Source organism: Anguilla anguilla, chromosome 9, assembly GCF_013347855.1.
Source record: "Anguilla anguilla isolate fAngAng1 chromosome 9, fAngAng1.pri, whole genome shotgun sequence".
Taxonomy (NCBI): domain Eukaryota; kingdom Metazoa; phylum Chordata; class Actinopteri; order Anguilliformes; family Anguillidae; genus Anguilla; species Anguilla anguilla.
Genome location: NC_049209.1, coordinates 54,764,052 through 54,791,537, shown reverse-complemented (window position 1 = coordinate 54,791,537; position 27,486 = coordinate 54,764,052). Strand labels below are relative to the sequence as shown.

The 27,486-nt window shown below is 48.8% G+C and overlaps 1 protein-coding gene across 1 annotated transcript in view; it reads right to left on the bottom strand.

The window, feature by feature from the left end:
- Positions 1-3,403: 3,403 nt before the first annotated feature.
- The window catches only part of LOC118235515 (fibroblast growth factor 11-like), a 26,498-nt gene continuing 2,415 nt past the window's right edge, over positions 3,404-27,486 (bottom strand). The window contains exons 2-5 of the mRNA XM_035432945.1: positions 13,869-13,979; positions 12,750-12,853; positions 5,920-6,118; positions 3,404-4,162 (exon numbers count right to left, since the gene is read on the bottom strand). Of these exons, the coding sequence (XP_035288836.1) occupies positions 4,053-4,162; positions 5,920-6,118; positions 12,750-12,853; positions 13,869-13,979 (524 nt within the window). The 3' untranslated portion in view covers positions 3,404-4,052. The remainder of the gene's footprint in view (positions 4,163-5,919; positions 6,119-12,749; positions 12,854-13,868; positions 13,980-27,486) is intronic.

Genomic DNA, 27,486 nt, shown 5'->3' with positions numbered 1-27,486 from the left:
CGTTAAAGAGCTCTGTGTTAAAGCTCTCTGCGTTAAAGAGCTCTGCGTTAAAGCTCTCTGCGTTAAAGCGCTCTGCGTTAAAGCACTCTGCGTTAAAGAGCTCTGCGTTAAAGCTCTGCGTTAAAGCGCTCTGCGTTAAAGCGCTCTGCGTTAAAGCGCTTGCATTAAAGCGCTCTGCGTTAAAGCGCTCTGCGTTAAAGAGCTCTGCGTTAAAGAGCTCTGCGTTAAAGAGCTCTGCGTTAAAGAGCTCAGCGTTAAAGCGCTCTGCGTTAAAGCGCTCTGCGTTAAAGAGCTCTGCGTTAAAGAGCTCTGCGTTAAAGCTCTCTGCGTTAAAGAGCTCTGCGTTAAAGAGCTCTGCGTTAAAGCGCTCTGCGTTAAAGAGCTCTGCGTTAAAGAGCTCTGCGTTAAAGCGCTCTGCGTTAAAGAGCTCTGCGTTAAAGAGCTCTGCGTTAAAGAGCTCTGTGTTAAAGAGCTCTGCGTTAAAGCGCTCTGCGTTAAAGCGCTCTGTGTTAAAGAGCTCTGCGTTAAAGAGCTCTGCGTTAAAGCGCTCTGCGTTAAAGAGCTCTGCGTTAAAGCGCTCTGCGTTAAAGAGCTCTGCGTTAAAGAGCTCTGCGTTAAAGCGCTCTGCGTTAAAGAGCTCTGCGTTAAAGCGCTCTGCGTTAAAGCGCTCTGCGTTAAAGAGCTCTGCGTTAAAGAGCTCTGCGTTAAAGTGCTCTGCGTTAAAGAGCTCTGCGTTAAAGCGCTCTGCGTTAAAGCGCTCTGCGTTAAAGAGCTCTGCGTTAAAGAGCTCTGCGTTAAAGAGCTCTGCGTTAAAGCGCTCTGCGTTAAAGCGCTCTGCGTTAAAGAGCTCTGCGTTAAAGCGCTCTGCGTTAGAGAGCTCTGCGTTAAAGAGCTCTGCGTTAAAGCGCTCTGCGTTAAAGCGCTCTGCGTTAAAGCGCTCTGCGTTAAAGAGCTCTGCGTTAAAGAGCTCTGCGTTAAAGCTCTCTGCGTTAAAGAGCTCTGCGTTAAAGAGCTCTGCGTTAAAGCGCTCTGCGTTAAAGAGCTCTGCGTTAAAGAGCTCTGCGTTAAAGCGCTCTGCGTTAAAGAGCTCTGCGTTAAAGAGCTCTGCGTTAAAGAGCTCTGCGTTAAAGAGCTCTGCGTTAAAGCGCTCTGCGTTAAAGCGCTCTGCGTTAAAGAGCTCTGCGTTAAAGAGCTCTGTGTTAAAGCGCTCTGCGTTAAAGAGCTCTGCGTTAAAGCGCTCTGCGTTAAAGAGCTCTGCGTTAAAGAGCTCTGCGTTAAAGAGCTCTGCGTTAAAGCGCTCTGCGTTAAAGAGCTCTGCGTTAAAGCGCTCTGCGTTAAAGCGCTCTGCGTTAAAGAGCTCTGCGTTAAAGAGCTCTGTGTTAAAGTGCTCTGCGTTAAAGAGCTCTGTGTTAAAGCGCTCTGCGTTAAAGCGCTCTGCGTTAAAGAGCTCTGCGTTAAAGAGCTCTGCGTTAAAGCGCTCTGCGTTAAAGCGCTCTGCGTTAAAGAGCTCTGCGTTAAAGCGCTCTGCGTTAGAGAGCTCTGCGTTAAAGAGCTCTGCGTTAAAGAGCTCTGCGTTAAAGCGCTCTGCGTTAAAGCTCTCTGCGTTAAAGAGCTCTGCGTTAAAGAGCTCTGCGTTAAAGAGCTCTGCGTTAAAGAGCTCTGCGTTAAAGCGCTCTGCGTTAAAGAGCTCTGTGTTAAAGAGCTCTGCGTTAAAGAGCTCTGCGTTAAAGAGCTCTGCGTTAAAGCGCTGACTCTTCTGCACATTCCACTGCTTTGCATGTTTTTGCATAAAGTTATGTTTATGAAAATGGCAGTGACCCACGTCCTCTCCCCATGATCATCACTGACTGCTCCACGTTCCTGGGGCCTCACGCACAAAATGGTCGTACGCACGATTTGCTTGTAAATTGTGCGTAGGCCATAATCCACACCAACTTTGAGATTTATGAGCTTTGAAATTGCCATGAAAACGTGTACCTCTACACAAGCTGCAGACCATGTGTGCAGAGTACTCCTTGTGGTGGTTCAAGTGTACTGCAAGTGCAATTTCCCCGATCTCTCTACAGGGGTGATAGAAAAGCGTAAAGTGTGTACGAGCGGGAAAGTGTGAATGCATCTGATTTTAAAAGTGACCGCAAGATGTGAATAATATAGACAGAATTTAAGCAAAAATAATTGAGGATGATTGAGGGTGTTCATGGGGAGGAGTCATAAAGCTCATTCACATGCACAGACTTTTAGGGATGCGTATCATTTACGAATAAAAAGTGTGTGTGAGATTTACAAAACTTTTTTCTTTCGTACACACATTTCATTAATCATGTTATGACGAATCTCAGGACAGGACTTTAGCTAGGGACACGTTAAGACTCTTCCTTTGTCTTTGCTTAATTTTTAGTGTGTTTTATTACTATTACTGTTATTATATTAATGTAGTTATTTTCTGGTGCTGGTGTGCTTGCGTAAGAGGACTGATTAGTGGGTGGGGTGTGGTTGTGATGCGTTTGGTATGTGACTAGTGAAGGAGAGGTGTGGGAGTTTTTGAAGAGCTGGTTTTCCCAGAGTCAGTACTGGTAAAGATGGCGGTATGCCGGGACGGCTGGCGTTGGGGAAAACCACAGCCTCTTGCACGCCCTGCTGCACTTTCAGGAAAGAACGAGTCATGCCAACTGCCGGTGTGAGCTTTACGGGGTGTGGGCAGCGCTGGGCAGCAGGTACACACCCGCCCCCCTCACATGTTTGCACCCGCACACCGCTTTTGGCTCCTCCCTAGATCCACCGCACGCTTGATTGTTTGATCGTTTCCCTCGACAGCAAGGGGGCTGATCTCTTCCGTGTGTGACTGGGGGTGTGGTTTAGCAATCGCGCGTACGCACAGTTTAGTTACTGGTTGTATGATAAAAATTTGGACGAAGTCCGTGCAGATTCTGTGCGTGAAGCCCCAGGAGATGGCAGTGCCTCTCACGGGAATCAAACCTGCAACCTCACCGGTTTGAGCTTGCTTGCACATGCCACATGAAACTGCATATTTGTGAAACTTACTTATACAAACATACATTTAAACAAACGTACATGTCTAATCATATAAATAGCTATCAACAGCCAGTGCATGTTAGCATATAGGACTTTTTCATACGGGACTGAAAACAGAGAAATATTCTCAAATTGTCACACGTATGCGCACACGCACGCACGCACGCACGCACGCACGCACGCACGCACGCACGCACGCACGCACGCACGCACACACACACACACACACACACGCACACCTCTCTTCCCTTCTCTCACTTGCTCACCTGACAGAAAGAGAGCAGTAAGGAGGAAATGGAGATGGGGAAGATGACAGAGGTTTATAAGGTTTAGTCTCTGATTTCCCTGTTCCCTTTCTCCCTGAGTGAGCTGGGGGTGGGCTGGGGGGGGGGGGGGGGTGGAAGTGTGTGTTTGTTCTGGAGCCTCTCTCTGTACCCCGGGATGTTCTGATCCGATCTCCACTCTCAGAACCTCCCATCAGCAGGAAGTGCACTGCCAGATCGCCGTGGTTACCGCGCTCAGTTCAGGAATGCTGGAACGTGGCCTCTCCACGCACAGCCATGTGGGCTGGCCCTGAGGGGTCGCCACGGCGATAAACAGCTCACAAAGGTGATTGTGATGTCATATGGAACACTGGTGCAAGTGCCGGCATGCAGAGGGAGAACGGGTTTGAGGAGCAGGAGAAACAGGAGTGGGGGAGCGGGTTGTTTGGTATTGAAATAGGAGGCTGTCTGGCTGGTGGGAGATTATTGATTCCCATGGCAACCCTGAGAGCAGCAGAACTTGGTGTGAAAGTTGAAAGGTGACTGGAGACAGTTCACGGGTCTCGCCTGAACTTCCTGGTGATTTGATGACCCTTGCAGCCCTGCCTCTGGCTAATTTTCTCAGCCAATCCCAATCCCAGCCCTGCCCATGGCTGATTCTCTCAGCCAATCAGAGCCTTTTTGGCGCATGGAGCCCCGTGGAGCGGGCTGTGCTGCCCCAGTGCATGGTGGGTAGCTGCAGTGGCGTTCCCCTGGCTACGAGGAGTCCGGTTTTGGCGGGGAGGGCGAGTCGCCCGTCTTCACCGTCTTCCTGGGGGGGCTCTGCTCTGCCAGCTCGTGCAGAGAAGGCTCCTTATACATGGCCACTGTGGAGGACAAACACACCTGCGTTACACACCTGAGTTACACACCTGCGTTAAGCACCTGCGTTACACACCTGAGTTACGCACCTGCGTTACACACCTGCATTAGACACCTGCGTTACACACCTGCGTTAAGCACCTGAGTTACGTACACATGTTACACACCTGCGTTACACACCTGCGTTAAGCACCTGAGTTACGTACACATGTTACACACCTGCGTTACACACCTGAGTTACGCACCTGCGTTACACACCTGCGTTAAGCACCTGCGTTACACACCTGAGTTACGCACCTGCGTTAAGCACCTGCGTTACACACCTGAGTTACGCACCTGCGTTACACACCTGCGTTAAGCACCTGAGTTACACACCTGAGTTACGCACCTGCGTTACACACCTGCGTTAAGCACCTGAGTTACGTACACCTGTTACACACCTGAGTGACAGACCTGCATTACACACCTGAGTTACGCACCTGCGTTACACACCTGCGTTAAGCACCTGCGTTACACACCTGAGTTGCGTACACCTGTTACACACCTGCGTTAAGCACCTGCGTTACACACCTGCGTTAAGCACCTGCGTTACACACCTGCGTTAAGCACCTGCGTTACACACCTGAGTTACGTACACATGTTACACACCTGCGTTACACACCTGCGTTAAGCACCTGAGTTACGTACACCTGTTACACACCTGAGTGACAGACCTGCATTACACACCTGAGTTACGCACCTGCGTTACACACCTGCGTTAAGCACCTGCGTTACACACCTGAGTTGCGTACACCTGTTACACACCTGCGTTAAGCACCTGCGTTACACACCTGCGTTAAGCACCTGCATTACACACCTGCGTTAAGCACCTGCGTTACACACCTGAGTTACGTACACCTGTTACACACCTGCGTTAAGCACCTGCGTTAAGCACCTGCGTTACACACCTGCGTTACACACCTGAGTTACGCACCTGCATTACACACCTGTGTTACGCACCTGTGTTACGCACCTGAGTTACGTACACCTGTTACACACCTGCGTTACACACCTGTGTTACACACCTGCATTAGCGTAGGGGGAGGGAGCATCGGGGGGAGGGAGTGCAGGGGTGGAAGTGTAGGGGGAGGGAGTGTAGGGGGAGGGAGTGCAGGGGGAGGGAGTGTATGGGGAGGGAGTGTAGGGGGAGGGAGTGCAGGGGGAGGGAGTGTAGGGGGAGGGAGTGCAGGGGTAGGGAGTGTATGGGGAGGGAGCGTAGGGGGAGGGAGCGTATGGGGAGGGAGCGTAGGGGGAGGGAGCGTAAGGGGAGGGATTGCAGGGGTGGAAGTGTATGGGGAGGGAGCGTAGGGGGAGGGAGCGTAAGGGGAGGGAGTACAGGGGTGGAAGTGTAGGGGGAGGGAGCGTAAGGGGAGGGAGTACAGGGGTGGAAGTGTAGGGGGAGGGAGCGTAAGGGGAGGGAGTACAGGGGAGGGAGCGTAGGGGGAGGGAGCATCGGAGGGAGGGAGCGTAGGGGGAGGGAGCGTAAGGGGAGGGATTGCAGGGGTGGAAGTGTATGGGGAGGGAGCGTAGGGGGAGGGAGCGTAAGGGGAGGGAGTACAGGGGTGGAAGTGCAGGGGGAGGGAGCGTAGGGGGAGGGAGCGTAAGGGGAGGGAGTGTAGGGGGAGGGAGCGTAAGGGGAGGGAGTGCAGGGGTGGAAGTGTAGGGGGAGGGAGTGCAGGGGGAGGGAGCATAGGGGGAGGGAGTGTATGGGGAGGGAGCGTACCCTCGATAACTTTGGGAAGGAAGTGGGCGGCGCCCTTGGTCTTTTTGACGCGGTTCCCCTTCATGACCTGGCCGTCCCGGTTGATGCCGATGTACCAGCACCGGCCAGACTGGCTCTGCCGGTACAGCAGGGAGGAGTACGTCACGTAGTAGTTCTCAAACACACTCTCCTTAAATTTACACTCCGCCGTGAAGTGCTCCTGTAACACACACACACACACACACACAGAATCATCTGCTAATATACTGCAGGACATAAATGCTCACGCACGCTCACACACACACACACACACACACACACACGCACAGAATCATCTGCTAATATACTGCAGGACATAAACGCTCACGCACGCACGCACGCACGCACACTCTCTCACACACACACACACACACACATACACACACACACGCACAGAATCATCTGCTAATATACTGCAAGATGTAAACGCTGTCTCACACACACATACACACACGCGCGCACACACACACACACACACACTGACAGGCATGTGTGTAACAGCATGCACACACACACACACACACACACTGACAGGCATGTGTGTAACAGCATGCACACACACACACACACACACTCTGACAGGCATGTGTGTAACAGCATGCACACACACTCTCTGACAGGCATGTGTGTAACAGCACACACACACACACTCTGACAGGCCTGTGTGTAACAGCATGCACACACACACACACACACACACTCTGACAGGCCTGTGTGTAACAGCATGCACACACACACACACACACACACACACACACACTCTCTCTGACAGGCCTGTGTGTAACAGCATGCACACACACACACACACACACACACACTCTCTGACAGGCCTGTGTGTAACAGCATGCACACACACACACACACACACACACTCTGACAGGCCTGTGTGTAACAGCATGCACACACACACACACACACGCACACTCTGACAGGCCTGTGTGTAACAGCATGCACACACACACACACACACACACACACTCTCTCTGACAGGCCTGTGTGTAACAGCATGCACACACACACACACACACTCTGACAGGCCTGTGTGTAACAGCATGCACACACACACACACACACACACACACACTCTGACAGGCCTGTGTGTAACAGCATGCACACACACACACACACACACACACACACACTCTGACAGGCCTGTGTGTAATAGTATTTTCTGCAGTGATTAAAGGCCACCCTTTCCTCACAGAGAATAAGACCCTGCTGATGTCATCGCTCACCAGTCCCACCCCCGCCCTGTTGCCTGGCGACATGTACATCTCCCCGGGTCATGGCAAGTTCTTGGGCCATCAGCAGAGATGAAAGTGCTGAGACTGTGGCCTGGAATCTTTTACCTTTCATGGTTTGTGCTCGGGTGCTAATGCTAATCCTAGCGATGTCTCACATAGTGGCTGGGGTCTATTACAGTGTGAGCTCAGTGCTAATGCTAATGCTAGCGCTGTCTCACATAGTGGCTGGGGTCTATTACAGTGTGAGCTCAGTGCTAATGCTAATGCTAGCGCTGTCTCACATAGTGGCTGGGGTCTATTACAGTGTGAGCTCAGTGCTAATGCTAATGCTAGCGCTGTCTCACATAGTGGCTGGGGTCTATTACAGTGTGAGCTCAGTGCTAATGCTAATGCTAGCGCTGTCTCACATAGTGGCTGGGGTCTATTACAGTGTGAGCTCAGTGCTAATGCTAATGCTGTTTCACATAGTGGCTGGGAGTCTCTTACAGTGTGAGCTCAATGCTAATGCTAATGCTGTTTCACATAGTGGCTGGGAGTCTCTTACAGTGTGAGCTCAGTGCTAATGCTAATGCTGTCTCAAACAGTGGCTGGGAGTCTTCTACAGTGTGAGCTCAGTGCTAATGCTAATGCTGTCTCAAACAGTGGCTGGGAGTCTTCTACAGTGTGAGCTCAGTGCTAATGCTAATGCTGTCACACAGAGTGGCTGGGGTCTATTACAGTGTGAGCTCAGTGCTAATGCTAATGCTAGCGCTGTCTCACATAGTGGCTGGGGTCTATTACAGTGTGAGCTCAGTGCTAATGCTAATGCTGTCACACAGAGTGGCTGGGAGTCTCTTAGTGTGAGCTCAGTGCTAATGCTGTCACACAGAGTGGCTGGGCTCAGTGCTAATTGGATGGAAAGGTTCTTGTAAGAAATGAAGTCTCGCCCCTTTTCTCCCAGTGACTTAGGGACCAACTCAAATCCTCAAATTGCGTACACGACCCCGAACCCATTCACATGAAACAGGAGAGTCCCTGTCCATAGTCCCATAGTAACTGTTTATCATGCAGAACTGTGTGATACCCCATTAAATCCAATGCAGCTGAGCTGTTAAACGTATATTCATCCAAATGTTCCTGGCTAGGATGTAGAATAACTGAACTGTGATCCTGTCGGAAATATAAATAAATAATAAAAAAGCAGGAGGAACTGAACACTTTAGACCTCTTGTAGTGATATGAGTGTCACTGCAGGCTTCTGTTCCAGCGACACTGAGCTGAAGTCTTCACAGAGCGTGCAGTACCAGCTCTGAACAGCAGGGGTCTCACTGCCACACTCAGATCCAGCTCTCATGATGTGGGAGTGACCCTCCATAATCGCTGTTTTTTAATTGGCCCAGAGGCACCGCGCCTTCTGTTCATTAGCTGGGGCTTCGCCAGGGCGAGCAGATGCTAACGTGCTACGATACGTTATGTAAGTCAGTAAGGTCGGGGTAGAGGGATCAGCAGGGTTAGTGAGGATGAGACGGATCAAGACCTTAGGAATCATAAATACATGAGTACACTGTCTGTCCTGCAGGGGGAGGGGGGAGGGGAGGGGAGCAGGCTGGGAGGGGGGAGGGGGAAGAGGAGGGGGCAAGCTGGGAGGGGTAGTCTCATTTACCCAAGATGGATCCTCGATCAGGCAGAACTAGGCAAGGATATTGGGGGGAAGAGGGACAGGGAGAGGGAAGGATAGAGGGAGAAAAAGAGGGAGCGAGGAAGAGAGTGGAAAATGGAGGAGTGAAGAGATTGGGATGAGGTGAGGAGATTAGAGGAAGCAGAGGCAGGAGGACAGTAAGTGCATGTGTGACAGGCTGAGTTAAAGGTTATGGGTTAACCATGGACTCATGGGTAACAAACTGGCATCCACTTTGGCTGCGTCTGAAATAGCATACTAAATACTACATATACTATCATTCAGCATATTTAGTATCTGAGTAAAATTACTGTAGTATTCTACCTTCGAAATAACAGCAGTACGTTGGGTATGAAAATGAAAGCTTTCTTTATATTGAAAAACAGTTAATGTACATTTAGTACTTACAAACAAAGAAGCTCTAGGCTATTCACTTGGCACTTTGTCTCAGTCGCATATATGTTCACAAAGGGAAATGGTCACTTTCTACCCTCCAGCCACAAGGCATTCTGGTACTTGCTGTTTTTAACCATTCATTAGCCATTACAACAAAAAATGCATCTTGCATCAATATCAATCAAACGTAATACAATGAAATGTATTTCTTTTTAACTCTTTCTTTTAACTGTAAATAATAGATATACTTTTAACAGCTTTCAATGAATTACAATAAATTGACATTAAACATGTAACCTGTTAAGTTACAACAATTACATTGGCTTTTCAGACATACTACATCATCATAGAAAAGCTCCACGTCTTTTCAGCACTGATGTTGATGACAGTGTGAGACAGGTGTGCAGTATTTCGCAGATCACCGCGCTGTGCCCTTATTGGTTGATGTCTAACATGCAGACCAGTGTTCTGTGAGCTGCAGGGCTGTCTCACAGTGCACATCTCCTCTGAAACCCTGCCATTTCCTGCTGAAACCCTGCCATTTCCTGCTGAAACACTGTCATTTCCTGCTGAAACACTGCCATTTCCTGCTGAAACCCTGCCATTTCCTGCTGAAACACTGACCTTTCCTGCTGAAACCCTGCCATTTCCTGCTGAAACACTGCCATTTCCTGCTGAAACCCTGCCCTTTCCTGCTGAAACCCTGCCATTTCCTGCTGACACCCTGCTCTTTCCTGCTGAAACCCTGCCATTTCCTGCTGAAACACTGCCATTTCCTGCTGAAACCCTGCCCTTTCCTGCTGAAACCCTGCCATTTCCTGCTGAAACCCTGCCATTTCCTGTCAGTGCAGACGGCTAGAGCGCCGTGCGGCTGGGCTTGTCTGACCTACTTTTAGCAATTTTAATTCAATCCTACAAAACACTCTTGGCACAGTTACCCCACCTGGGGTTAACTATAAAAAGCCTGCCTGTGAGGGCAGGTCTGTGGGCGGGGCTGGTACTGCAGGCTGGCTGTGTGCATGTCTGTAAGAGCCACTCAGTGTCAGAATCAGTCACTGCCTGTGTGTTAGTCAGTCAGTCTATGCATGTTCACAGTGTAGAACTTCAAAATAATAAATAGAAATGTAGTCTGTGTTTGAATTAAGTCCAATCCAAAGACCTCGCTCCTCTGCCTGTACTCAGACTACCACCCTGCCCCTGGAAAATAAGGACCCCTGCAGTGCTTTGGGTGTTCAGTTCATGTGCCTGATCAGGTCATATGACCAGTTCTGTTTTTGTGTTGTAATGCGTACTCCCCTCCTGCTCTAGTGTGGACTCCCTCCCTCCATCCCTCCCTCCTTCTCTCTCTTCCTCCATCCTCTGCTCTGTCTCTCTCCCAATTTTGGTCCAGGGGGGTTTCCAGAGAGCACAGTCAGGAAAGTGGGTCAGGACAGGACGTCACTATTTTTAACCGAATCCAATTTTCAAGATCCATAGGTTGTGGTGGAATGTGCCCCACAGACAAACGACCAATGACAAGGGATTCCCTCTGCAGCTCACACACACACACACACACAGTACACACACTCAGACTCACACACACAGTACACACACTCAGACTCACACACACAGTACACACACACGCACAGTACACACACTCAGACTCTCTCACACACACACACACACACAGTACACACACTCAGACTCACACACACAGTACACACACTCAGACTCTCACACACACACACACACACACAGTACACACACTCAGACTCACACACACAGTACACACACTCAGACTCTCTCACACACACACACACACACAGTACACACACTCAGACTCACACACACAGTACACACACTCAGACTCTCTCACACACACACACACACACAGTACACACACTCAGACTCACACACACAGTACACACACTCACACTCACACACACACACACGCAGACTCAGGACAGGGCTGACGTTAAGGCCCGGTCTGTGTCAGGACAGGGCCGACGTTAAGGCCCGGTCTGTGTCAGGACAGGGCCGACGTTAAGGCCCGGTCTGTGTCAGGACAGGGCCGACGTTAAGGCCCGGTCTGTGTCAGGACAGGGCCGATGTTCAGGCCCGGTCTGTGTCAGGACAGGGCTGACGTTAAGGCCCGGTCTGTGTCAGGACAGGGCCGATGTTAAGGCCCGGTCTGTGTCAGGACAGGGCCGACGTTCAGGCCCGGTCTGTGTCAGGACAGGGCCGATGTTCAGGCCCGGTCTGTGTCAGGACAGGGCCAGTTTCAGCTGTTTTCTGGAAGGCCGCTCTGTGCCCTTGTGTCCCGGCGTAGGGCCGTGGCCTTGATTCCCCACCTGCAGGACACCTAATCCGGGCTCTGTCCCGGGTCAGGTGAAGCCTGATCTGCTCTCTGTGCCAGCCAGGTAATGGGAGATACAAGCGCATAAACAAGGTGATCCTTCTCTGGGCTCTTCCTGTATTGAAGTTTTTTCAGAAATTTTTCCACCCTTGAAAATTTCCACAATTTCACCTTTCCACAGTGAGAAAATTTACTAAACCCCATATCCTTTTGTCACGCACACGCACACACACACACACACTCCATACAAAACCCCCGCACAGTTTTAACACAACAGCAGTCATCAACAATGGTATAAAATACACTCAGTGCTGCTCCTGTCAATGCTGACCTTGTGATTGTGTTGTTTTCTGTCAGCCTGAGCACGGAGGTGTAGAGGTATAGGCTGGAGGTATAGACTCACTGAAGTGTAGAGGTATAGGCTGGGGGTATAGACTCACGGAGGTGTAGAGGTATAGGCTGGAGGTATAGACTCACAGAGGTGTAGAGGTATAGGCTGGAGGTATAGACTCACTGAAGTGTAGAGGTATAGGCTGGGGGTATAGACTCACGGAGGTGTAGAGGTATAGGCTGGAGGTATAGACTCGCAGAGGTGTAGAGGTATAGGCTGGAGGTATAGACTCACGGAGGTGTAGAGGTATAGGCTGGGGGTATAGACTCACAGAGGTGTACAGGTATAGGCTGGAGGTATAAACTCACGGAGGTGTAGAGGTATAGGCTGGGGGTATAGACTCACGGAGGTGTACAGGTATAGGCTGGAGGTATAAACTCACGGAGGTGTAGAGGTATAGGCTGGGGGTATAAACTCACGGAGGTGTACAGGTATAGGCTGGAGGTATAAACTCACGGAGGTGTAGAGGTATAGGCTGGGGGTATAAACTCACGGAGGTGTACAGGTATAGGCTGGGGGTATAGACTCACAGAGGTGTACAGGTATAGGCTGGAGGTATAAACTCACGGAGGTGTAGAGGTATAGGCTGGAGGTATAGACTCACAGAGGTGTAGAGGTATAGGCTGGAGGTATAGACTCACAGAGGTGTAGAGGTATAGGCTGGAGGTATAAACTCACGGAGGTGTAGAGGTATAGGCTAGAGGTATAGACTCACAGAGGTGTACAGGTATAGGCTGGAGGTATAAACTCACGGAGGTGTACAGGTATAGGCTGGGGGTATAGACTCACGGAGGTGTACAGGTATCCCTCGCTGTTCATGGCCAGATACAGCCCTGCCTCCATCCCCTGGATGGCCACTATGCGCAGACCCACTGGAACCAGGTTAAACTGGGCTGGGAGAGAGGGAGAGGGAGGGAGGGGGGAGGGGGGAGAGGTGGAGAGAGAGAGAGAGAGAGATGGTGGAAGGAGGGAGAATGGCAGGCAGAGGGGGTGAAAGATGGAGAGGAAGGGAGAGAGTCCAGTCACACACTTTGTGCTTTAACCTCTTTAATGGCTGTACACCCAGAACCATACTGTTACCAGGAGGGCAGATATACACACACTCACACTATACACACACACACAGACACACACACACACACACACAGCACTAGTCACATTAAACACACACTACACACACTCACACACACAGCACTAGTCACACACTCACACACACACTCACACACAGCACTACAGTCACTCACACACACGCACAGCACTAGTCACACACTCACTCACACACACACACACACACACACACAGCACTAGTCACACACTCACACACACAGCACTAGTCACACACTCACACACACTCACAGCGCTTCACACACACTCACTCACAGCGCTACACACTGGCTAATTTCTGCTCGGTCTGTGAGACACGGAAAGAGACTGAGAGATTGAGAAGAAGGAAGGCAGGTCACAGAACCACAACCATCCATCTCTCTTCCTCTGTTTGCTTCCTCTTTCTTTCTGTCTCTCCCCCTCCCCCCTCTTACTCTTTCTCCCCCCCCTTTCTCCCAAAGTCAAAACCAAAATGGAACCAATACAACCAGGAAAGGCAGACAGACTTACAAACCGAGGATATGGACAGACCCACAGGCACACAGACAAACAGAGGGATAAACAGACGGACAGACTTACAGAAGGGGCTGACTGACAGACAGACAGACAGAAGGGGCTGACTGACAGACAGACAGACAGAGGGACAGACTTACAGAAGGGGCTGACTGACTGACAGACAGAGGGACAGACTTACAGAAGGGGCTGACTGACTGACAGACAGAGGGACAGACTTACAGAAGGGGCTGACTGACTGACAGACAGACAGAGGGACTGACTGACAGACAGACAGAGGGACAGACTTACAGAAGGGGCTGGTCTCGTCGCGGGTTCCCTCCACAGTGCCGTCTGGCAGGATCTGCAGGTCGAACCCGTGTCTGCAGTGCAGCCGCGTAACGATGCCTTTCAGCGGCGGCTCTGTAGAAGACACATACACTGCAACATGTCAGGCCCCGCCCACACTCCCAGGCCCCGCCCAAAACATCCAGGCCCTGCCCTTCACACCCAGGCCCCACCCAAAACATTCAGGCCCTGCCCCTCACACCCAGGCCCTGCCCAAAACATCCAGGCTGCACCCCTCACACCCAGGCCCCGCCCAAAACATTCAGGTCCTGCCCCTCACACCCAGGCCCCACCCAAAACATTCAGGCCCTGCCCCTCACACCCAGGCCCCACCCCAACAATCAGGCCCCACCCCAACACCATGCCCACACACTCAGGCTCTGTCCCACACACCCAGGCCCTGCTAATCCATGTGGCTGGGGGCACATTGTTCTGTTTTACCCCTCCTGTGTGTGGCTGGGGGCATATTGTTCTGTTTTACCCCTCCTGTGTGTGGCTGGGGGCATGTTGCTCTGTTTTACCCCTCCTGTGTGTGGCTGGGGGCACGTTGCTCTGTTTTACCCCTCCTGTGTGTGGCTGGGGGCACGTTGCTCTGTTTTACCCCTCCTGTGTGTGGCTGGGGGCACGTTTCTCTGTTTTACCCCTCCTGTGGGTGGCTGGGGATGTAATCGTTTAGCCTCAGAGAGAGATTCTCACAGGGTGAGCACTTAAGCAACGTACAGTGATGCAGATTTAATGAGCTGCATGTTAAATATGCACAAGGATTCTGCTCACATTGGCAAGCTTAACAGCCACACGCACTCTACCCTGGACAGCTGCAGGGTCTGCTGGTTTAGATTTCACACAGCGCTTCATTTATCAGTGCAGCAGTTGATTACACATTTAACTCACCAGAGCTGGTTTTTTAGTTCTGAGCGGGTTTTATATTTATGTTGTCGGTAATAACACAGCAGTGCGGTGCGTCTCTGATTCATGATTCCCAGGGACCTTCAGCACTGAAACATAGATCTGGGGCCGTATTCCAAAAAGCAGGATTGGCAAATTAGCAGGATCTTTTAAGTGAAACTTTAGGATAATTCGGAATTGTCAGTTCCAAATATGAGGACGAGTGATAGCCTGTGTCAGTTAGTGTTGTAACGTATGCTCTGAAACTACTTGAGCTGAACATGACTGACACAAGGCTCTGCTGTGCTGTTTGGTCAGGGCCAGAGGGCTTGTTCATTTTTAATGATCTTTCTGCACTTTTGATATCAGTAGCCATGATTCATTCTGACTTGAGTGACTGATGTTGGAAATGCTATTTCTTAGACATTACGCTCAGACTTGCCCCCCAGTCACACAGACCTGCTCATCACTTCTTTCACAGATTAACTAACCAAGGTGAGTGGAAGAACCCAGAGAGAACCCAATCACACACACAGAACCCCATCACACAGTGAGAGAACCCAGAGGGAACCCAGTCACATACACAGAACCCCATCACACAGTGAGAGAACCCAGAGAGAACCCAATCACACACACAGAACCCCATCACAAGGAGAGATAACCCCATCACTCACAGAGAGAACCCAACCACACACACAGAACCCCATCACACAGAGAGAGAACCCAGAGAGAACCCAATCACACACACAGAACCCCATCACACAGAGAGAACCTAATCAAACACACACAAAAGCCTATCAAACACACACAGAACCCAATCACACGAAGAGAATATAATAATGCACACCAACCAATCACACTCTTGCGCACACACACACACACACTGACACACACACACCCACACATAGACACCTGGGAAGATAGACTGCTCCAATGCACAGAAAGATGAATGCAGACAGTTAGTGATTTGTGGCTCAGCGAATGAAAGAGCATGAGAGAGAGAGAGAGTCTGAGGAAGGGAGATGGATGGAGGGGGGTGTGGTGTGGAGGGGGGGGGGGGCTGAGTTGATGTCTTGTTCTGTATTCTGAAGGGTTGTTCTTTGTGTTTTGGCAGTATGAGCTCGAGCTGCATCATGCCAATAAAGCATTCTGAATTAAATCCAATGCCAGGGGAAAGGATTGAGTTAAAGAGGTATGGAGAGAGGGACAAGGGGGAGGGAGGGAGGGAGGGAGGGTGGGAGAGGTAGAGACAAAGGAAATGATTGATTTAAAGAGGCAGCAGGAGAGAAGGTGAGAAAGAGAACAGATTCTACACTAAAATGTTTCCCTGAGGAGCTGCTGGGAATTCACAGATTTCCTGGCCAGTTCAGGGGTGCATGAGGTCTGTGAAGACTGAGGCGGTATTTCACAGATCTGCCATACCCTGAAAGTTTTATCATTATCAAATCAAATTCCACAGAGAATTTTAAAAATGTGGCATATTGCATGTCATTTAAATTTGAATTTGAGTTAGAGAACTACTGAGAAGCATGTGCATTACCAGGGGAAGAGGCACACAGGACTTATCTGACCGACACTATATCCAGCATTTGTCCTTAAAAATGAGGTTGAAATGTATGACGTAATTAATTTGATGCTCTTCACACCAGTGGGTTGTGGAATCCCATCATAAACAAGGAAGCGAACATAAACACAACACTTCACCAAAACTCTCCTTGTGGAATCATGAAGAAACATACATTGAAATAAAAATAAGAAATTTGGTTTTCATTGGTTTAACACTGTCAACACATAATGAAAATGCTATAATTGTAAATATAGACATTTTGAAAAATATTAAATAGAGTAACCCAAAATTAATCCACAGCAGAGCCCTGCTGTGCTAGGAGCAGAACCCAAAGAGTTCCCATGAGTCCTCAGGTCCTGAAGTTCAGTGAGAAGAACAGCGCTCCCTTCAGGACAGCAATGCAGCAACTCTTCCAATGAGGGCCAAACAAACTAGCAAACGCATCAAACACTCTCACTTGGACCAGTCTAAATTTGAAGCAATGCTAATGAAGGTAAACTTCCTGAAGGCCTGGAACAATGCACTGTGTGCACAGCGCCCCCTGGCTGTGTGGAGGGGACATGCTGAATATCTGAGCTGACAGCCATGATGGGGAACTAAATAAAAAGCCTTTTTCTGACAAGAGCCAAAAATGTTTTCTGCTTTCCATTCCCTTCTCCCTCCCTCCCTCCTTCCCTCACCCTCCTCTCCACTTTCCACTTTGTTTTGGTGCCAGTGACTGTCAGACCCATTATTTTATTGAGTTGTGGGAATTTATGTTTTTACCCTTTTGTAAAGAAATAACAGTATGATTATTGTCCCCTTCTCTTTCTCTCTGTCAATCTCTCTCTCTTTCTCTGCTTCTGTCAGGCGATTGTTCTCACTCCCTCTGTCCCCCTCTGTCCTCCTGGCAATCTCTCTCATAGCTCAGGCTGCCACTCTCTTTCTCTCTCTCGCTGCATTACTGCAGCGGCAAACATATTAACAACAACGCACCACAGCAAACTAGTGGACTCTTAGTAACACAACTGCACAAAAATACAATAATAATTACAGCTCATAATTTACTTTACAATGGTGTACAGAATGTGAAAATGAAAACTGAATTTAAACAGAGTAACTGTGATAGACAGTGAAGGTGTCCCTCTATTCTCTCTCTCCTTCCCTCAGTCTGTCTATTCTCTAATTCTGCTCATTTTCTGGGGGTGTCTTCTCCAGATGCTGGAACAAAGATGCTGACACACAACAGTCTCTTAAATTAAATCCCTTTTCCTGGAGATCTCAGCCAATCAGAGGGAAGCTGTGGATAATCCTGCTTCAAGCTGCACAAACACTCTCCCATTCCAGAAAATGCACAAATGCCCTTCTGTGTATAAGGTTTGAGACACATAACGAACATGCAAATGTAGGACCAGAAATATTCACGCCCTCCAAATACAAACACTGTGTTCAGTTTTCCAAAGGAATTCTGCCCAAAACACAGCAACTGCAGTCTGCAGCTTAAACTGAGAGTCCCCAGGAGAGCTATAAGAGCCACTGGAAACAGCTGTGCTTTATAGCAGTCAGGGAGGTGTGTTATAGCTGTATTATAATGGTCAGGGAGGTGTGTTATAGCAGTCAGGGAGGTGTGTTATAGCTGTGTTGTAATGGTCTGGGTGTTGTGTAATAGCAGTCAGGGAGGTGTGTTATAGCTGTGCTATAATGGTCAGGGAGGTGTGTTATAGCAGTCAGGGAGGTGTGTTATAGCTGTGTTATAATGGTCAGGGTGGTGTGTAATAGCAGTCAGGGAGGTGTGTTATAGCTGTGTTATAATGGTCAGGGAGGTGTGTTATAGCAGTCAGGGAGGTGTGTTATAGCTGTGTTATAATGGTCAGGGTGGTGTGTAATAGCAGTCAGGGAGGTGTGTTATAGCTGTGTTATAATGGTCAGGGTGGTGTGTAATAGCAGTCAGGGAGGTGTGTTATAGCTGTGTTATAATGGTCAGGGTGGTGTGTAATAACAGTCAGGGAGGTGTGTTATAGCTGTGTTATAATGGTCAGGGAGGTGTTGTAGCAGTCAGGGAGGTGTGTTATAGCTGTGTTATAATGGTCAGGGAGGTGTGTTATAGCAGTCAGGGAGGTGTGTTATAGCTGTGTTATAATGGTCAGGGAGGTGTGTTATAGCAGTCAGTGTGATGTGTTTTAGCTATGAGGGTGGTGTGTTATAGCTGTGTTATAGCGAGAGATTTGTTCTTTAAATAATTATCAAATATTTTTTTAGTGTAATAATGGTCAGTGCCACTACTGATATCTATGAAATGTTGATTGGACAGCCAATCTGAAGTTCAGATGTTTACTACTGCATCAGGTATAATAAACCAAAAAGGATGAAAAGAAAGGCAGTACACCACGCGGTGGCCATGACCGGTATTGCGCTCAATATTTGATAATTACCAAACAAGTATAGTGCCCGGCCGTCGGTAATGCTGCCTGTGCCTTCTCTCTCTCTCTCTCTGTCTCTCTCTCTCTCTTTCTTGTTTTAAATGCTTTTCCTCTTCTCTTATTCTCCATATTCAGATTTGAATGTAAATGCACTTCATTTGCATGAGAAAAGCGGCTGTGATGGTGAAGAACTCGTTCAGCGTGGAGTAGAAACACAGATTATCACCCCTCGCCCACGGTAAGAAGCAAAACACAGTCACAGAATTATGGCAGAGTCTTACTCTCCAACAAAGAGTCTTACTCTTCAACAAAGGTATTCAACCCTCTTTTCTTCTTCCTTTCTGTCATCACACCGTCATCATCATCATGATCTATACTGTAACCACCACCATCATCATCATGATCTATACCGTAACCACCACCACCATCATCATCATGATCTATACCGTAACCACCACCACCATCATCATCATGATCTATACCGTAACCACCACCATCATCATCATCATGATCTATACCGTAACCACCACCACCATCATCATCATCATGATCTATACCGTAACCACCACCATCATCATCATCATGATCTATACCGTAACCACCACCACCACCACCATCATCATCATGATCTATACCGTAACCACCACCATCATCATCATGATCTATACCGTAACCACCACCACCACCACCATCATCATCATGATCTATACCGTAACCACCACCACCATCATCATCATGATCTATACCGTAACCACCACCATCATCATCATCATGATCTATACCGTAACCACCATCATCATCATGATCTATACCGTAACCACCACCATCATCATCATGATCTATACCGTAACCACCACCACCATCATCATCATGATCTATACCGTAACCACCACCACCACCATCATCATGATCTATACCGTAACCACCACCATCATCATCATCATGATCTATACCGTAACCACCACCATCATCATCATCATGATCTATACCGTAACCACCACCACCATCATCATCATCATGATCTATACCGTAACCACCACCACCATCATCATCGTGATCTATACCGTAACCACCACCATCATCATCATCATGATCTATACCGTAACCACCACCACCACCATCATCATGATCTATACCGTAACCACCACCACCACCATCATCATGATCTATACCGTAACCACCACCACCATCATCATCATGATCTATACCGTAACCACCACCACCATCATCATCATGATCTATACCGTAACCTCCACCATCATCATCATGATCTATACCGTAACCACCACCACCATCATCATCATGATCTATACCGTAACCACCACCACCACCACCATCATCATCATGATCTATACCGTAACCACCACCACCATCATCATCATGATCTATACTGTAACCACCACCACCACCACCATCATCATCATGATCTATACTGTAACCACCACCACCATCATCATCATGATCTATACCGTAACCACCACCATCATCATCATCATGATCTATACCGTAACCACCACCACCATCATCATCATGATCTATACCGTAACCACCACCATCATCATCATGATCTATACCGTAACCACCACCACCATCATCATCATGATCTATACCGTAACCACCACCATCATCATCATCATGATCTATACCGTAACCACCACCACCATCATCATCATCATGATCTATACCGTAACCACCACCACCATCATCATCGTGATCTATACCGTAACCACCACCATCATCATCATCATGATCTATACCGTAACCACCACCACCATCATCATCATGATCTATACCGTAACCACCACCACCATCATCATCATGATCTATACCGTAACCACCACCATCATCATCATCATCATCGTGATCTATACCGTAACCACCACCATCATCATCATCATGATCTATACCGTAACCACCACCACCATCATCATCATGATCTATACCGTAACCACCACCACCATCATCATCATGATCTATACCGTAACCACCACCACCATCATCATCATGATCTATACCGTAACCACCACCAACACCACCATCATCATCATGATCTATACCGTAACCACCACCACCACCATCATCATGATCTATACCGTAACCACCACCACCACCATCATCATGATCTATACCGTAACCACCACCATCATCATGATCTATACCGTAACCACCACCATCATCATGATCTATACCGTAACCACCACCACCACCATCATCATGATCTATACCGTAACCACCACCATCATCATGATCTATACCGTAACCACCACCATCACCATCATCATCATCATTAGATTCCGAAAACCAGGTCCCTCTCCTGTTTTATGTGAGGACTCCCTCTTCTCAGTATCAGAAACCGGGTTGTGTGTGTGTGTGTGTGTGTGTTAGTGCATGTGTGTTTGTGTGTGAGTGTTTGTGTGGATGTGTGTGTGTGTTTGTGTGGATGTGTGTGTGAGTATGTGTGTGCGCTTTTGTGTGGATGTGTGTGTGAGTATGTGTGTGCGCTTTTGTGCGTTACTATCACTATCAACCTCGGGAAAATCCAGAAAATCTGGAGAAATAATCTTACAGATAATAACAACACTACCCCAGGGGAGAGAGGGAGAGGGAGAGAGAGAGAGAGATGAGGGGGGCCTTGAATCTGAGAAATGGGTGGGGGGTGCACGTACACTCATACCCACACTCAGAAATGCGCATACTCATTCACACACGCACACACACGCACACACACATGCACTCACTAATGCACATACACACACTGTCTCCCTCATGCTTTCTTTAGAGGTCAAACCTTATAAGTTCTTGTCAGGTTTAAGGAAAGTATCTACAAATTCCATTTTACACAGAATCACACAGTACAGACACAGACTCACACAGCACAGACACATAATCACACAGCACAGACACAGATTCACACAGTGCAGACACAGATTCGCACAGCACAGACACAGATTCGCACAGCACAGACACAGATTCGCACAGCACAGACACAGATTCACACAGTACAGACACAGATTCACACAGCACAGACATAGATTCACACAGCACAGACACAGAATCACACAGCACAGACACAGAATGTCTTAGCAAATACACAGAATGCCTCAGCACAGACAGATCAAAGTAACCAGCTGTTGCCTGTAAGAGAGTAGAGGCGGTAGAACCCGGCATCATGTAGACCTGCACATCTGCTTTGCCTAGGTCTTCTGTTCTATGGAGACATTCTACATTATGGGGACATTGTGTTCCATGAAGACATTCTATGGAGACATTCTGCATTACAGGGACATTTTGTTCTGTGTGAGTGTTCAGTTGTTTGGGGTTATCTTGTTCTATGGGGACATTTCATCCTACAGGAGTTATATTCTGTGGGGTTTTGTGTCCTGGTGTATTCTGGCTCCAGTCTCTGTGCTGCTGTCCAGGTTAATCCAGTCTGGGGGAGGGGCAGTGAGCAGGCACCATATATTTGGTAGAAGTCATCTTATTCAGCCTTTGATTTAGAGAGAATTAGATGCAATCTGCAATGTGCTGCCTTTCTTGTTGGATCCATTGTTATAAGACGCCTAACCTCGGCCGTTTGCCGAATGCCCTGTGTGTTTAACGCTGAGGGGACCAAACGAAGGCCGAAGCCTCAGCTCCACTTATCAGCTCATCCAGAACATTCTCCAAAGATTACAGAATGTCTTTTGTTGTGTGTTGCTATAATCTGCTATCTGGGTCTGAGAGTCTCTCCTTTGAAAAAATGTGAAGTTGTTTTATTGGAGATGGTAGAGTATCTGTGGCACAGAGATTTCAGTGAAACATTGGTACCATTTCCCTCTGCTTTTATAGCTGATCATAATGGCCATTTTAAAACCATTTTAACCCCCGTGTGTGCGTGCATCTGTGTACATATGTATGTACACACACACACACACACACACACACACATATATATATACATACACACACACACATATTTATGTGCATGAACTTCAGTAACAGTCACAGTTCTATACAAACTGATCTGTCACTCCCCCTCTCTCCCCCTGTCCCTCCCTCCCTCTCTCCCTCTTTCTCTTTCCCTCCCTCCCTCCCCTGTCCCTCCCTCCCTCTCTCTTTCCCTCCCTCCCATGTCTGTCCCTCCCTCTCCATCTCTCTCTCCCTCCTCCTCTCTTCCCCTGTCTCTCCCTCCCTCTGTCTCCATCCCTCCCCCTGTCCCTCCCTCCCTCCCTCTCTCTGACCCCTGTATAAATAAAGTTCTGATCAGGAGATGCAGAACACGCCTCTCTGATCAGATGTTGTTGAGTAAGCACGTTAGGAGTTGCATTCTTGCGGTCAGCTTAATGCTATCTCCCATCCTGGCCTGCAGAAGCAGTCTTTCCTCCGGCCCACTCAATATAACCCAGCAGCTACTGCTGATGCTTTATTGGGGGGGGGGGGGGCAGGGGGGGCACGAGGAGAAGACCCCAGGGAAGCCTTGAATTCATCTCCTTCTCCTCCCACACCCACTCACACTAACACACATACACACACACACTCACACCCACTTGCACACATACATACACAAACAGACTCACACCCACTCGCATTAACACACATACGCACACACACACACAGACTCACACCCACTCGCACTCACACACACACACACACATATACTCACACCCACACACACACACACACTCACACTCACACACACACACACACACACACACTCACACACACACACGCTCAGCTGGCTCACTGCCACCCTTCATTTCTTCTCTCAGAACACCGGTCTTCAGATTACACTTCAGCTCCAGCGACCTTATTATACAGAAGGTCAGATACGGCCTGTGAGGTACACCCTGTCTTACACACACACACACACACTCACCCACCCTCACTCACGCATACACACACATGCACACACAAACACACTCACTCGGGCACACACACACACGCACACACACACACACACTCACACACATGCACACACATACACAAGAACACGCACACACATACACTCACACACACGCACACACACACACAAGAACACTCACACACACACACACACACACACACACACATACACTCACACACACTCACACCCCAACAGGAAGTACACAAACACCCCAGTAGGAAGTGCAGGAGCAATCACAAATACCAGTAGAAATAATGGAGAGTTTTCTCTCCTTCATTATTATCTCCTTCAGCAGACCAATCCTTGAATAAGGCAGACTGAGAGTCTCCATGGAGACAAACTGAAAGCACAGGAATGACCAGAGTCTGTCTGGACTTCCTGTGTGTATCCCAGCATCATCCTGTCTGAGCATACCTGTGCTCCAGCATGATGGAGGGAGAGAGAGAGGAAAGACAGGGGGAGAGAAAGAGAGAGAGGAAAGACAGGGGGAGAGAAAGAGAGAGAGGAAAGACGGAGAGAGAAAGAGAGAGAGGAAAGACAGGGGGAGAGAAAGAGAGAGAGGAAAGACGGAGAGAGAAAGAGAGAGAGGAAAGACAGGGGGAGAGAAAGATAGAGAGGAAAGACAGGGGGAGAGAAAGAGAGAGAGGAAAGACGGAGAGAGAAAGAGAGAGAGGAAAGACAGGGGGAGAGAAAGATAGAGAGGAAAGACAGGGGGAGAGAAAGAGAGAGAGGAAAGACGGAGAGAGAAAGAGAGAGAGGAAAGACAGGGAGAGAGAAAGAGAGAGAGGAAAGACAGGGAGAGAGAAAGAGAGAGAGAGGAAAGAAGCAGAGGGGATACAGTAATGGCAGCTGAGGTGAAGAATCCCGGTGAAAGGTGAATTGGAAAAACCTCCCCTCCCCCTCCCCTTTCTCTCTCTCTCTCTCTCATCCCTCTCTCCCCCCCACTCTCTCAGACAGGTGTGGTCTCGGCTGGAGCAGCTGGGGGTTTATGAGTGGACAGTGAGAGCGGTCCAGGCCAGCGGGTTTGGAGCAGAGAGTGCATCAATGCTGGTGCAGTCACACTGGGAGGGGCGGGGCTTATGGGCTGGGGGTGGGTTTTTTGGTGGGAGAGGTGGGGCTGATTGGTTGTGGGTGGGGCTTATGGGTTGGAAGTGGGGCTATGGTGGGACGGTGTCTGCCAGTAGAAATAGTTATTATACAGTATTATTAATACATAATAAATACATATCTTACACATAAATGACACTTCCCAGGTGGGGTCACCTGGGTGGCATAATGACTGAACTGTGGGTAATCCTGAGCACCGGAGTCTGTCCTCCTTCCTCTCTACCTCCCCTGGGCAGGAAACTACAGGTTAGGAGCAGGAAATGACCTCATTAGCTCCAGACGAGCTCCAGACTGCTTAATTGCGTTTACCCAGGCAAACAGAGGGAGGGCAGGGGGAACAGACTGACCACTACTTTCTCTGCATAGGGTGGAGTGCAGGTGCTTCATTTAGAGTTTTATTGGAAAAAAGAAAAGGTCTTTGTGGACAACACAGAATTGGTCCCATTCCCATAAATTAAACCTAAATCTTCTCCCTATCCCCATTCAACAGTACACTAGGGTTAGGGTTAGGGTTAGGGTTAATCTTCTCCCTATCCCCATTCAACAGTACACTAGGACACTGCGTAACATTGTTATATTGCCATGGAGGCGTGCCCCTTGGAAAGCTTCTGTTTGTCCCGTGCTGCACCTTCAGGAGCGACAGACGGGCAATAAAGCAGAACTCAGGAAGTCCCAGCTCACTGCACACTGATCACATTTCCACACCTGAATCATTCATGAGGGACTGGTTGCCCCCACATCACAGAGGGCAGTGTGGGGGTGTGGATTTGCGTGGGGCGTAGCTGTGGGGGTGGGGATTTGGGTGGAGCGTAGCTGTGGGGGTGTGGATTTGGGTGGAGGGTAAATGTGGAGGTGTGGATTTGGGTGGGGGTAAATGTGGAGGTGTGGATTTGGGTGGGGGTAAATGTGGAGGTGTGGATTTGGGTGCGGGTGTGGATTTGGGTGGAGGGTAAGGTGAGGTTATAGTGCGGAGGGAGGGGTCACACGGCGTCAGCGTGTAAATCTCTCGCTCCGCTCGGCCAGTCGGGGGCGTGTTCATACAGGACGGCCCCCCGCTCACTGGAAAAACACCGCCGCTCCCGCTACCACCACCCAGAACCCCCACCCCTAAAGAAGAGCAGTCAAACCCCCACCCCCCCAGTAGCCAGAACCCCCACCCCTAAAGAACAGCAGTCAAACCCCCACCCCCCCTACAGTCTGTCTGCGCGGTCGCTGGTGTTTTACAGCAGTAATAACTGCAGGGTGATTGGGCGGCGGGAACACATGCCGGAATGTGGTTACCGTGGTAATTACCACCAGCCTTCCATGAGCCAGTGATGGATATACTGACCGACTCAATATTACACACACCCCCCTAAGCATTACACACACCCCCAGTCAGCATTACACACACCCCCCCTAAGCATTACACACACCCCCCACTCAGCATTACACACACCCCCCCCTAAGCATTACACACCCTCCCACTCAGCATTACACACACCCCCCACTCAGCATTACACACACCCCCCGACTCAGCATTACACACCCTCCCACTCAGCATTACACACACCCCCACTCAGAATTACACACCCTCCCACTCAGCATTACACACACCCCCACTCAGCATTACACACACCCCCCACTCAGCATTACACACACCCCCACTCAGCATTACACACACCCCCCACTCAGCATTACACACACCCCCCCTAAGCATTACACACACCCCCACTCAGAATTACACACCCTCCCACTCAGCATTACACACCCTCCCACTCAGCATTACACACACCCCCACTCAGAATTATACACACCCCCACTCAGCATTACACACACCCCCCACTCAGCATTGAAGACAGCTGTTAAACCTCCAGCAGCAGCGCTCTGAAAACCAGCCCTGATACAGAATTGCATAACTTTTTAAGAAAGGGATATACTAGCAATACCAGCACACATTCCACCCATTACACACATGCTCACACACGCAGTCCATTACAACACACACACACACAGCCACACACACACACACACACACACTCACACACACACACACACACACACATATCCATTACACCTACTGTACATAAGCCTCTCCCGAGACTACATGACTAGTGCCATAACAATTCATAAATATTCATAAGGCTGTCATTCCGTGTCCTGAATATGCAGAGTCATTTAGTGACCCCAGTATCAGGTGTCATAAGACATGCCTGTGTCATACTAGCGATACTCTACATTCTACTGTGGGTAACTTCAGCAAACTACTGTGACTCAGGGACGAGAATATTTACAGTAGGCATGTAATAAAAGTAGTCTTCAATAATGATAATAATAATAATAATATACTGCTGTTTAAAAACAACAATAATAATAATAATAGCAACAATAATAATAATGTCATTATTATTATTATTATTATTATTATTATAAAGGAGCAGAATCAGAGTAGAAACCCTCTCACCACTCGTTGACAGTCTGTAGTGGAGGAGTGTGTGTGCTTTGTGATTTACACAAGTAGGGAGGCTCAGATTGCTGCTGTATGAGCTTAACTGGAATGTTTGCCCCCCCCCCCACCCCCCCCCTTTAATTACAACAGAGGCCATTTTTCAGAGTTTTCCCACTTTTCAATATGAAGGCTGTCAGTGTTTTGTATCAGTTACAAATACAGATCATTGAGGGATTTTTGCTAGACTGGCAATAGGTGTTTTTATGTGAAAAGCCTCTCTCTTTAAAATGCCAAATGAGAATGTGCTGATTCCA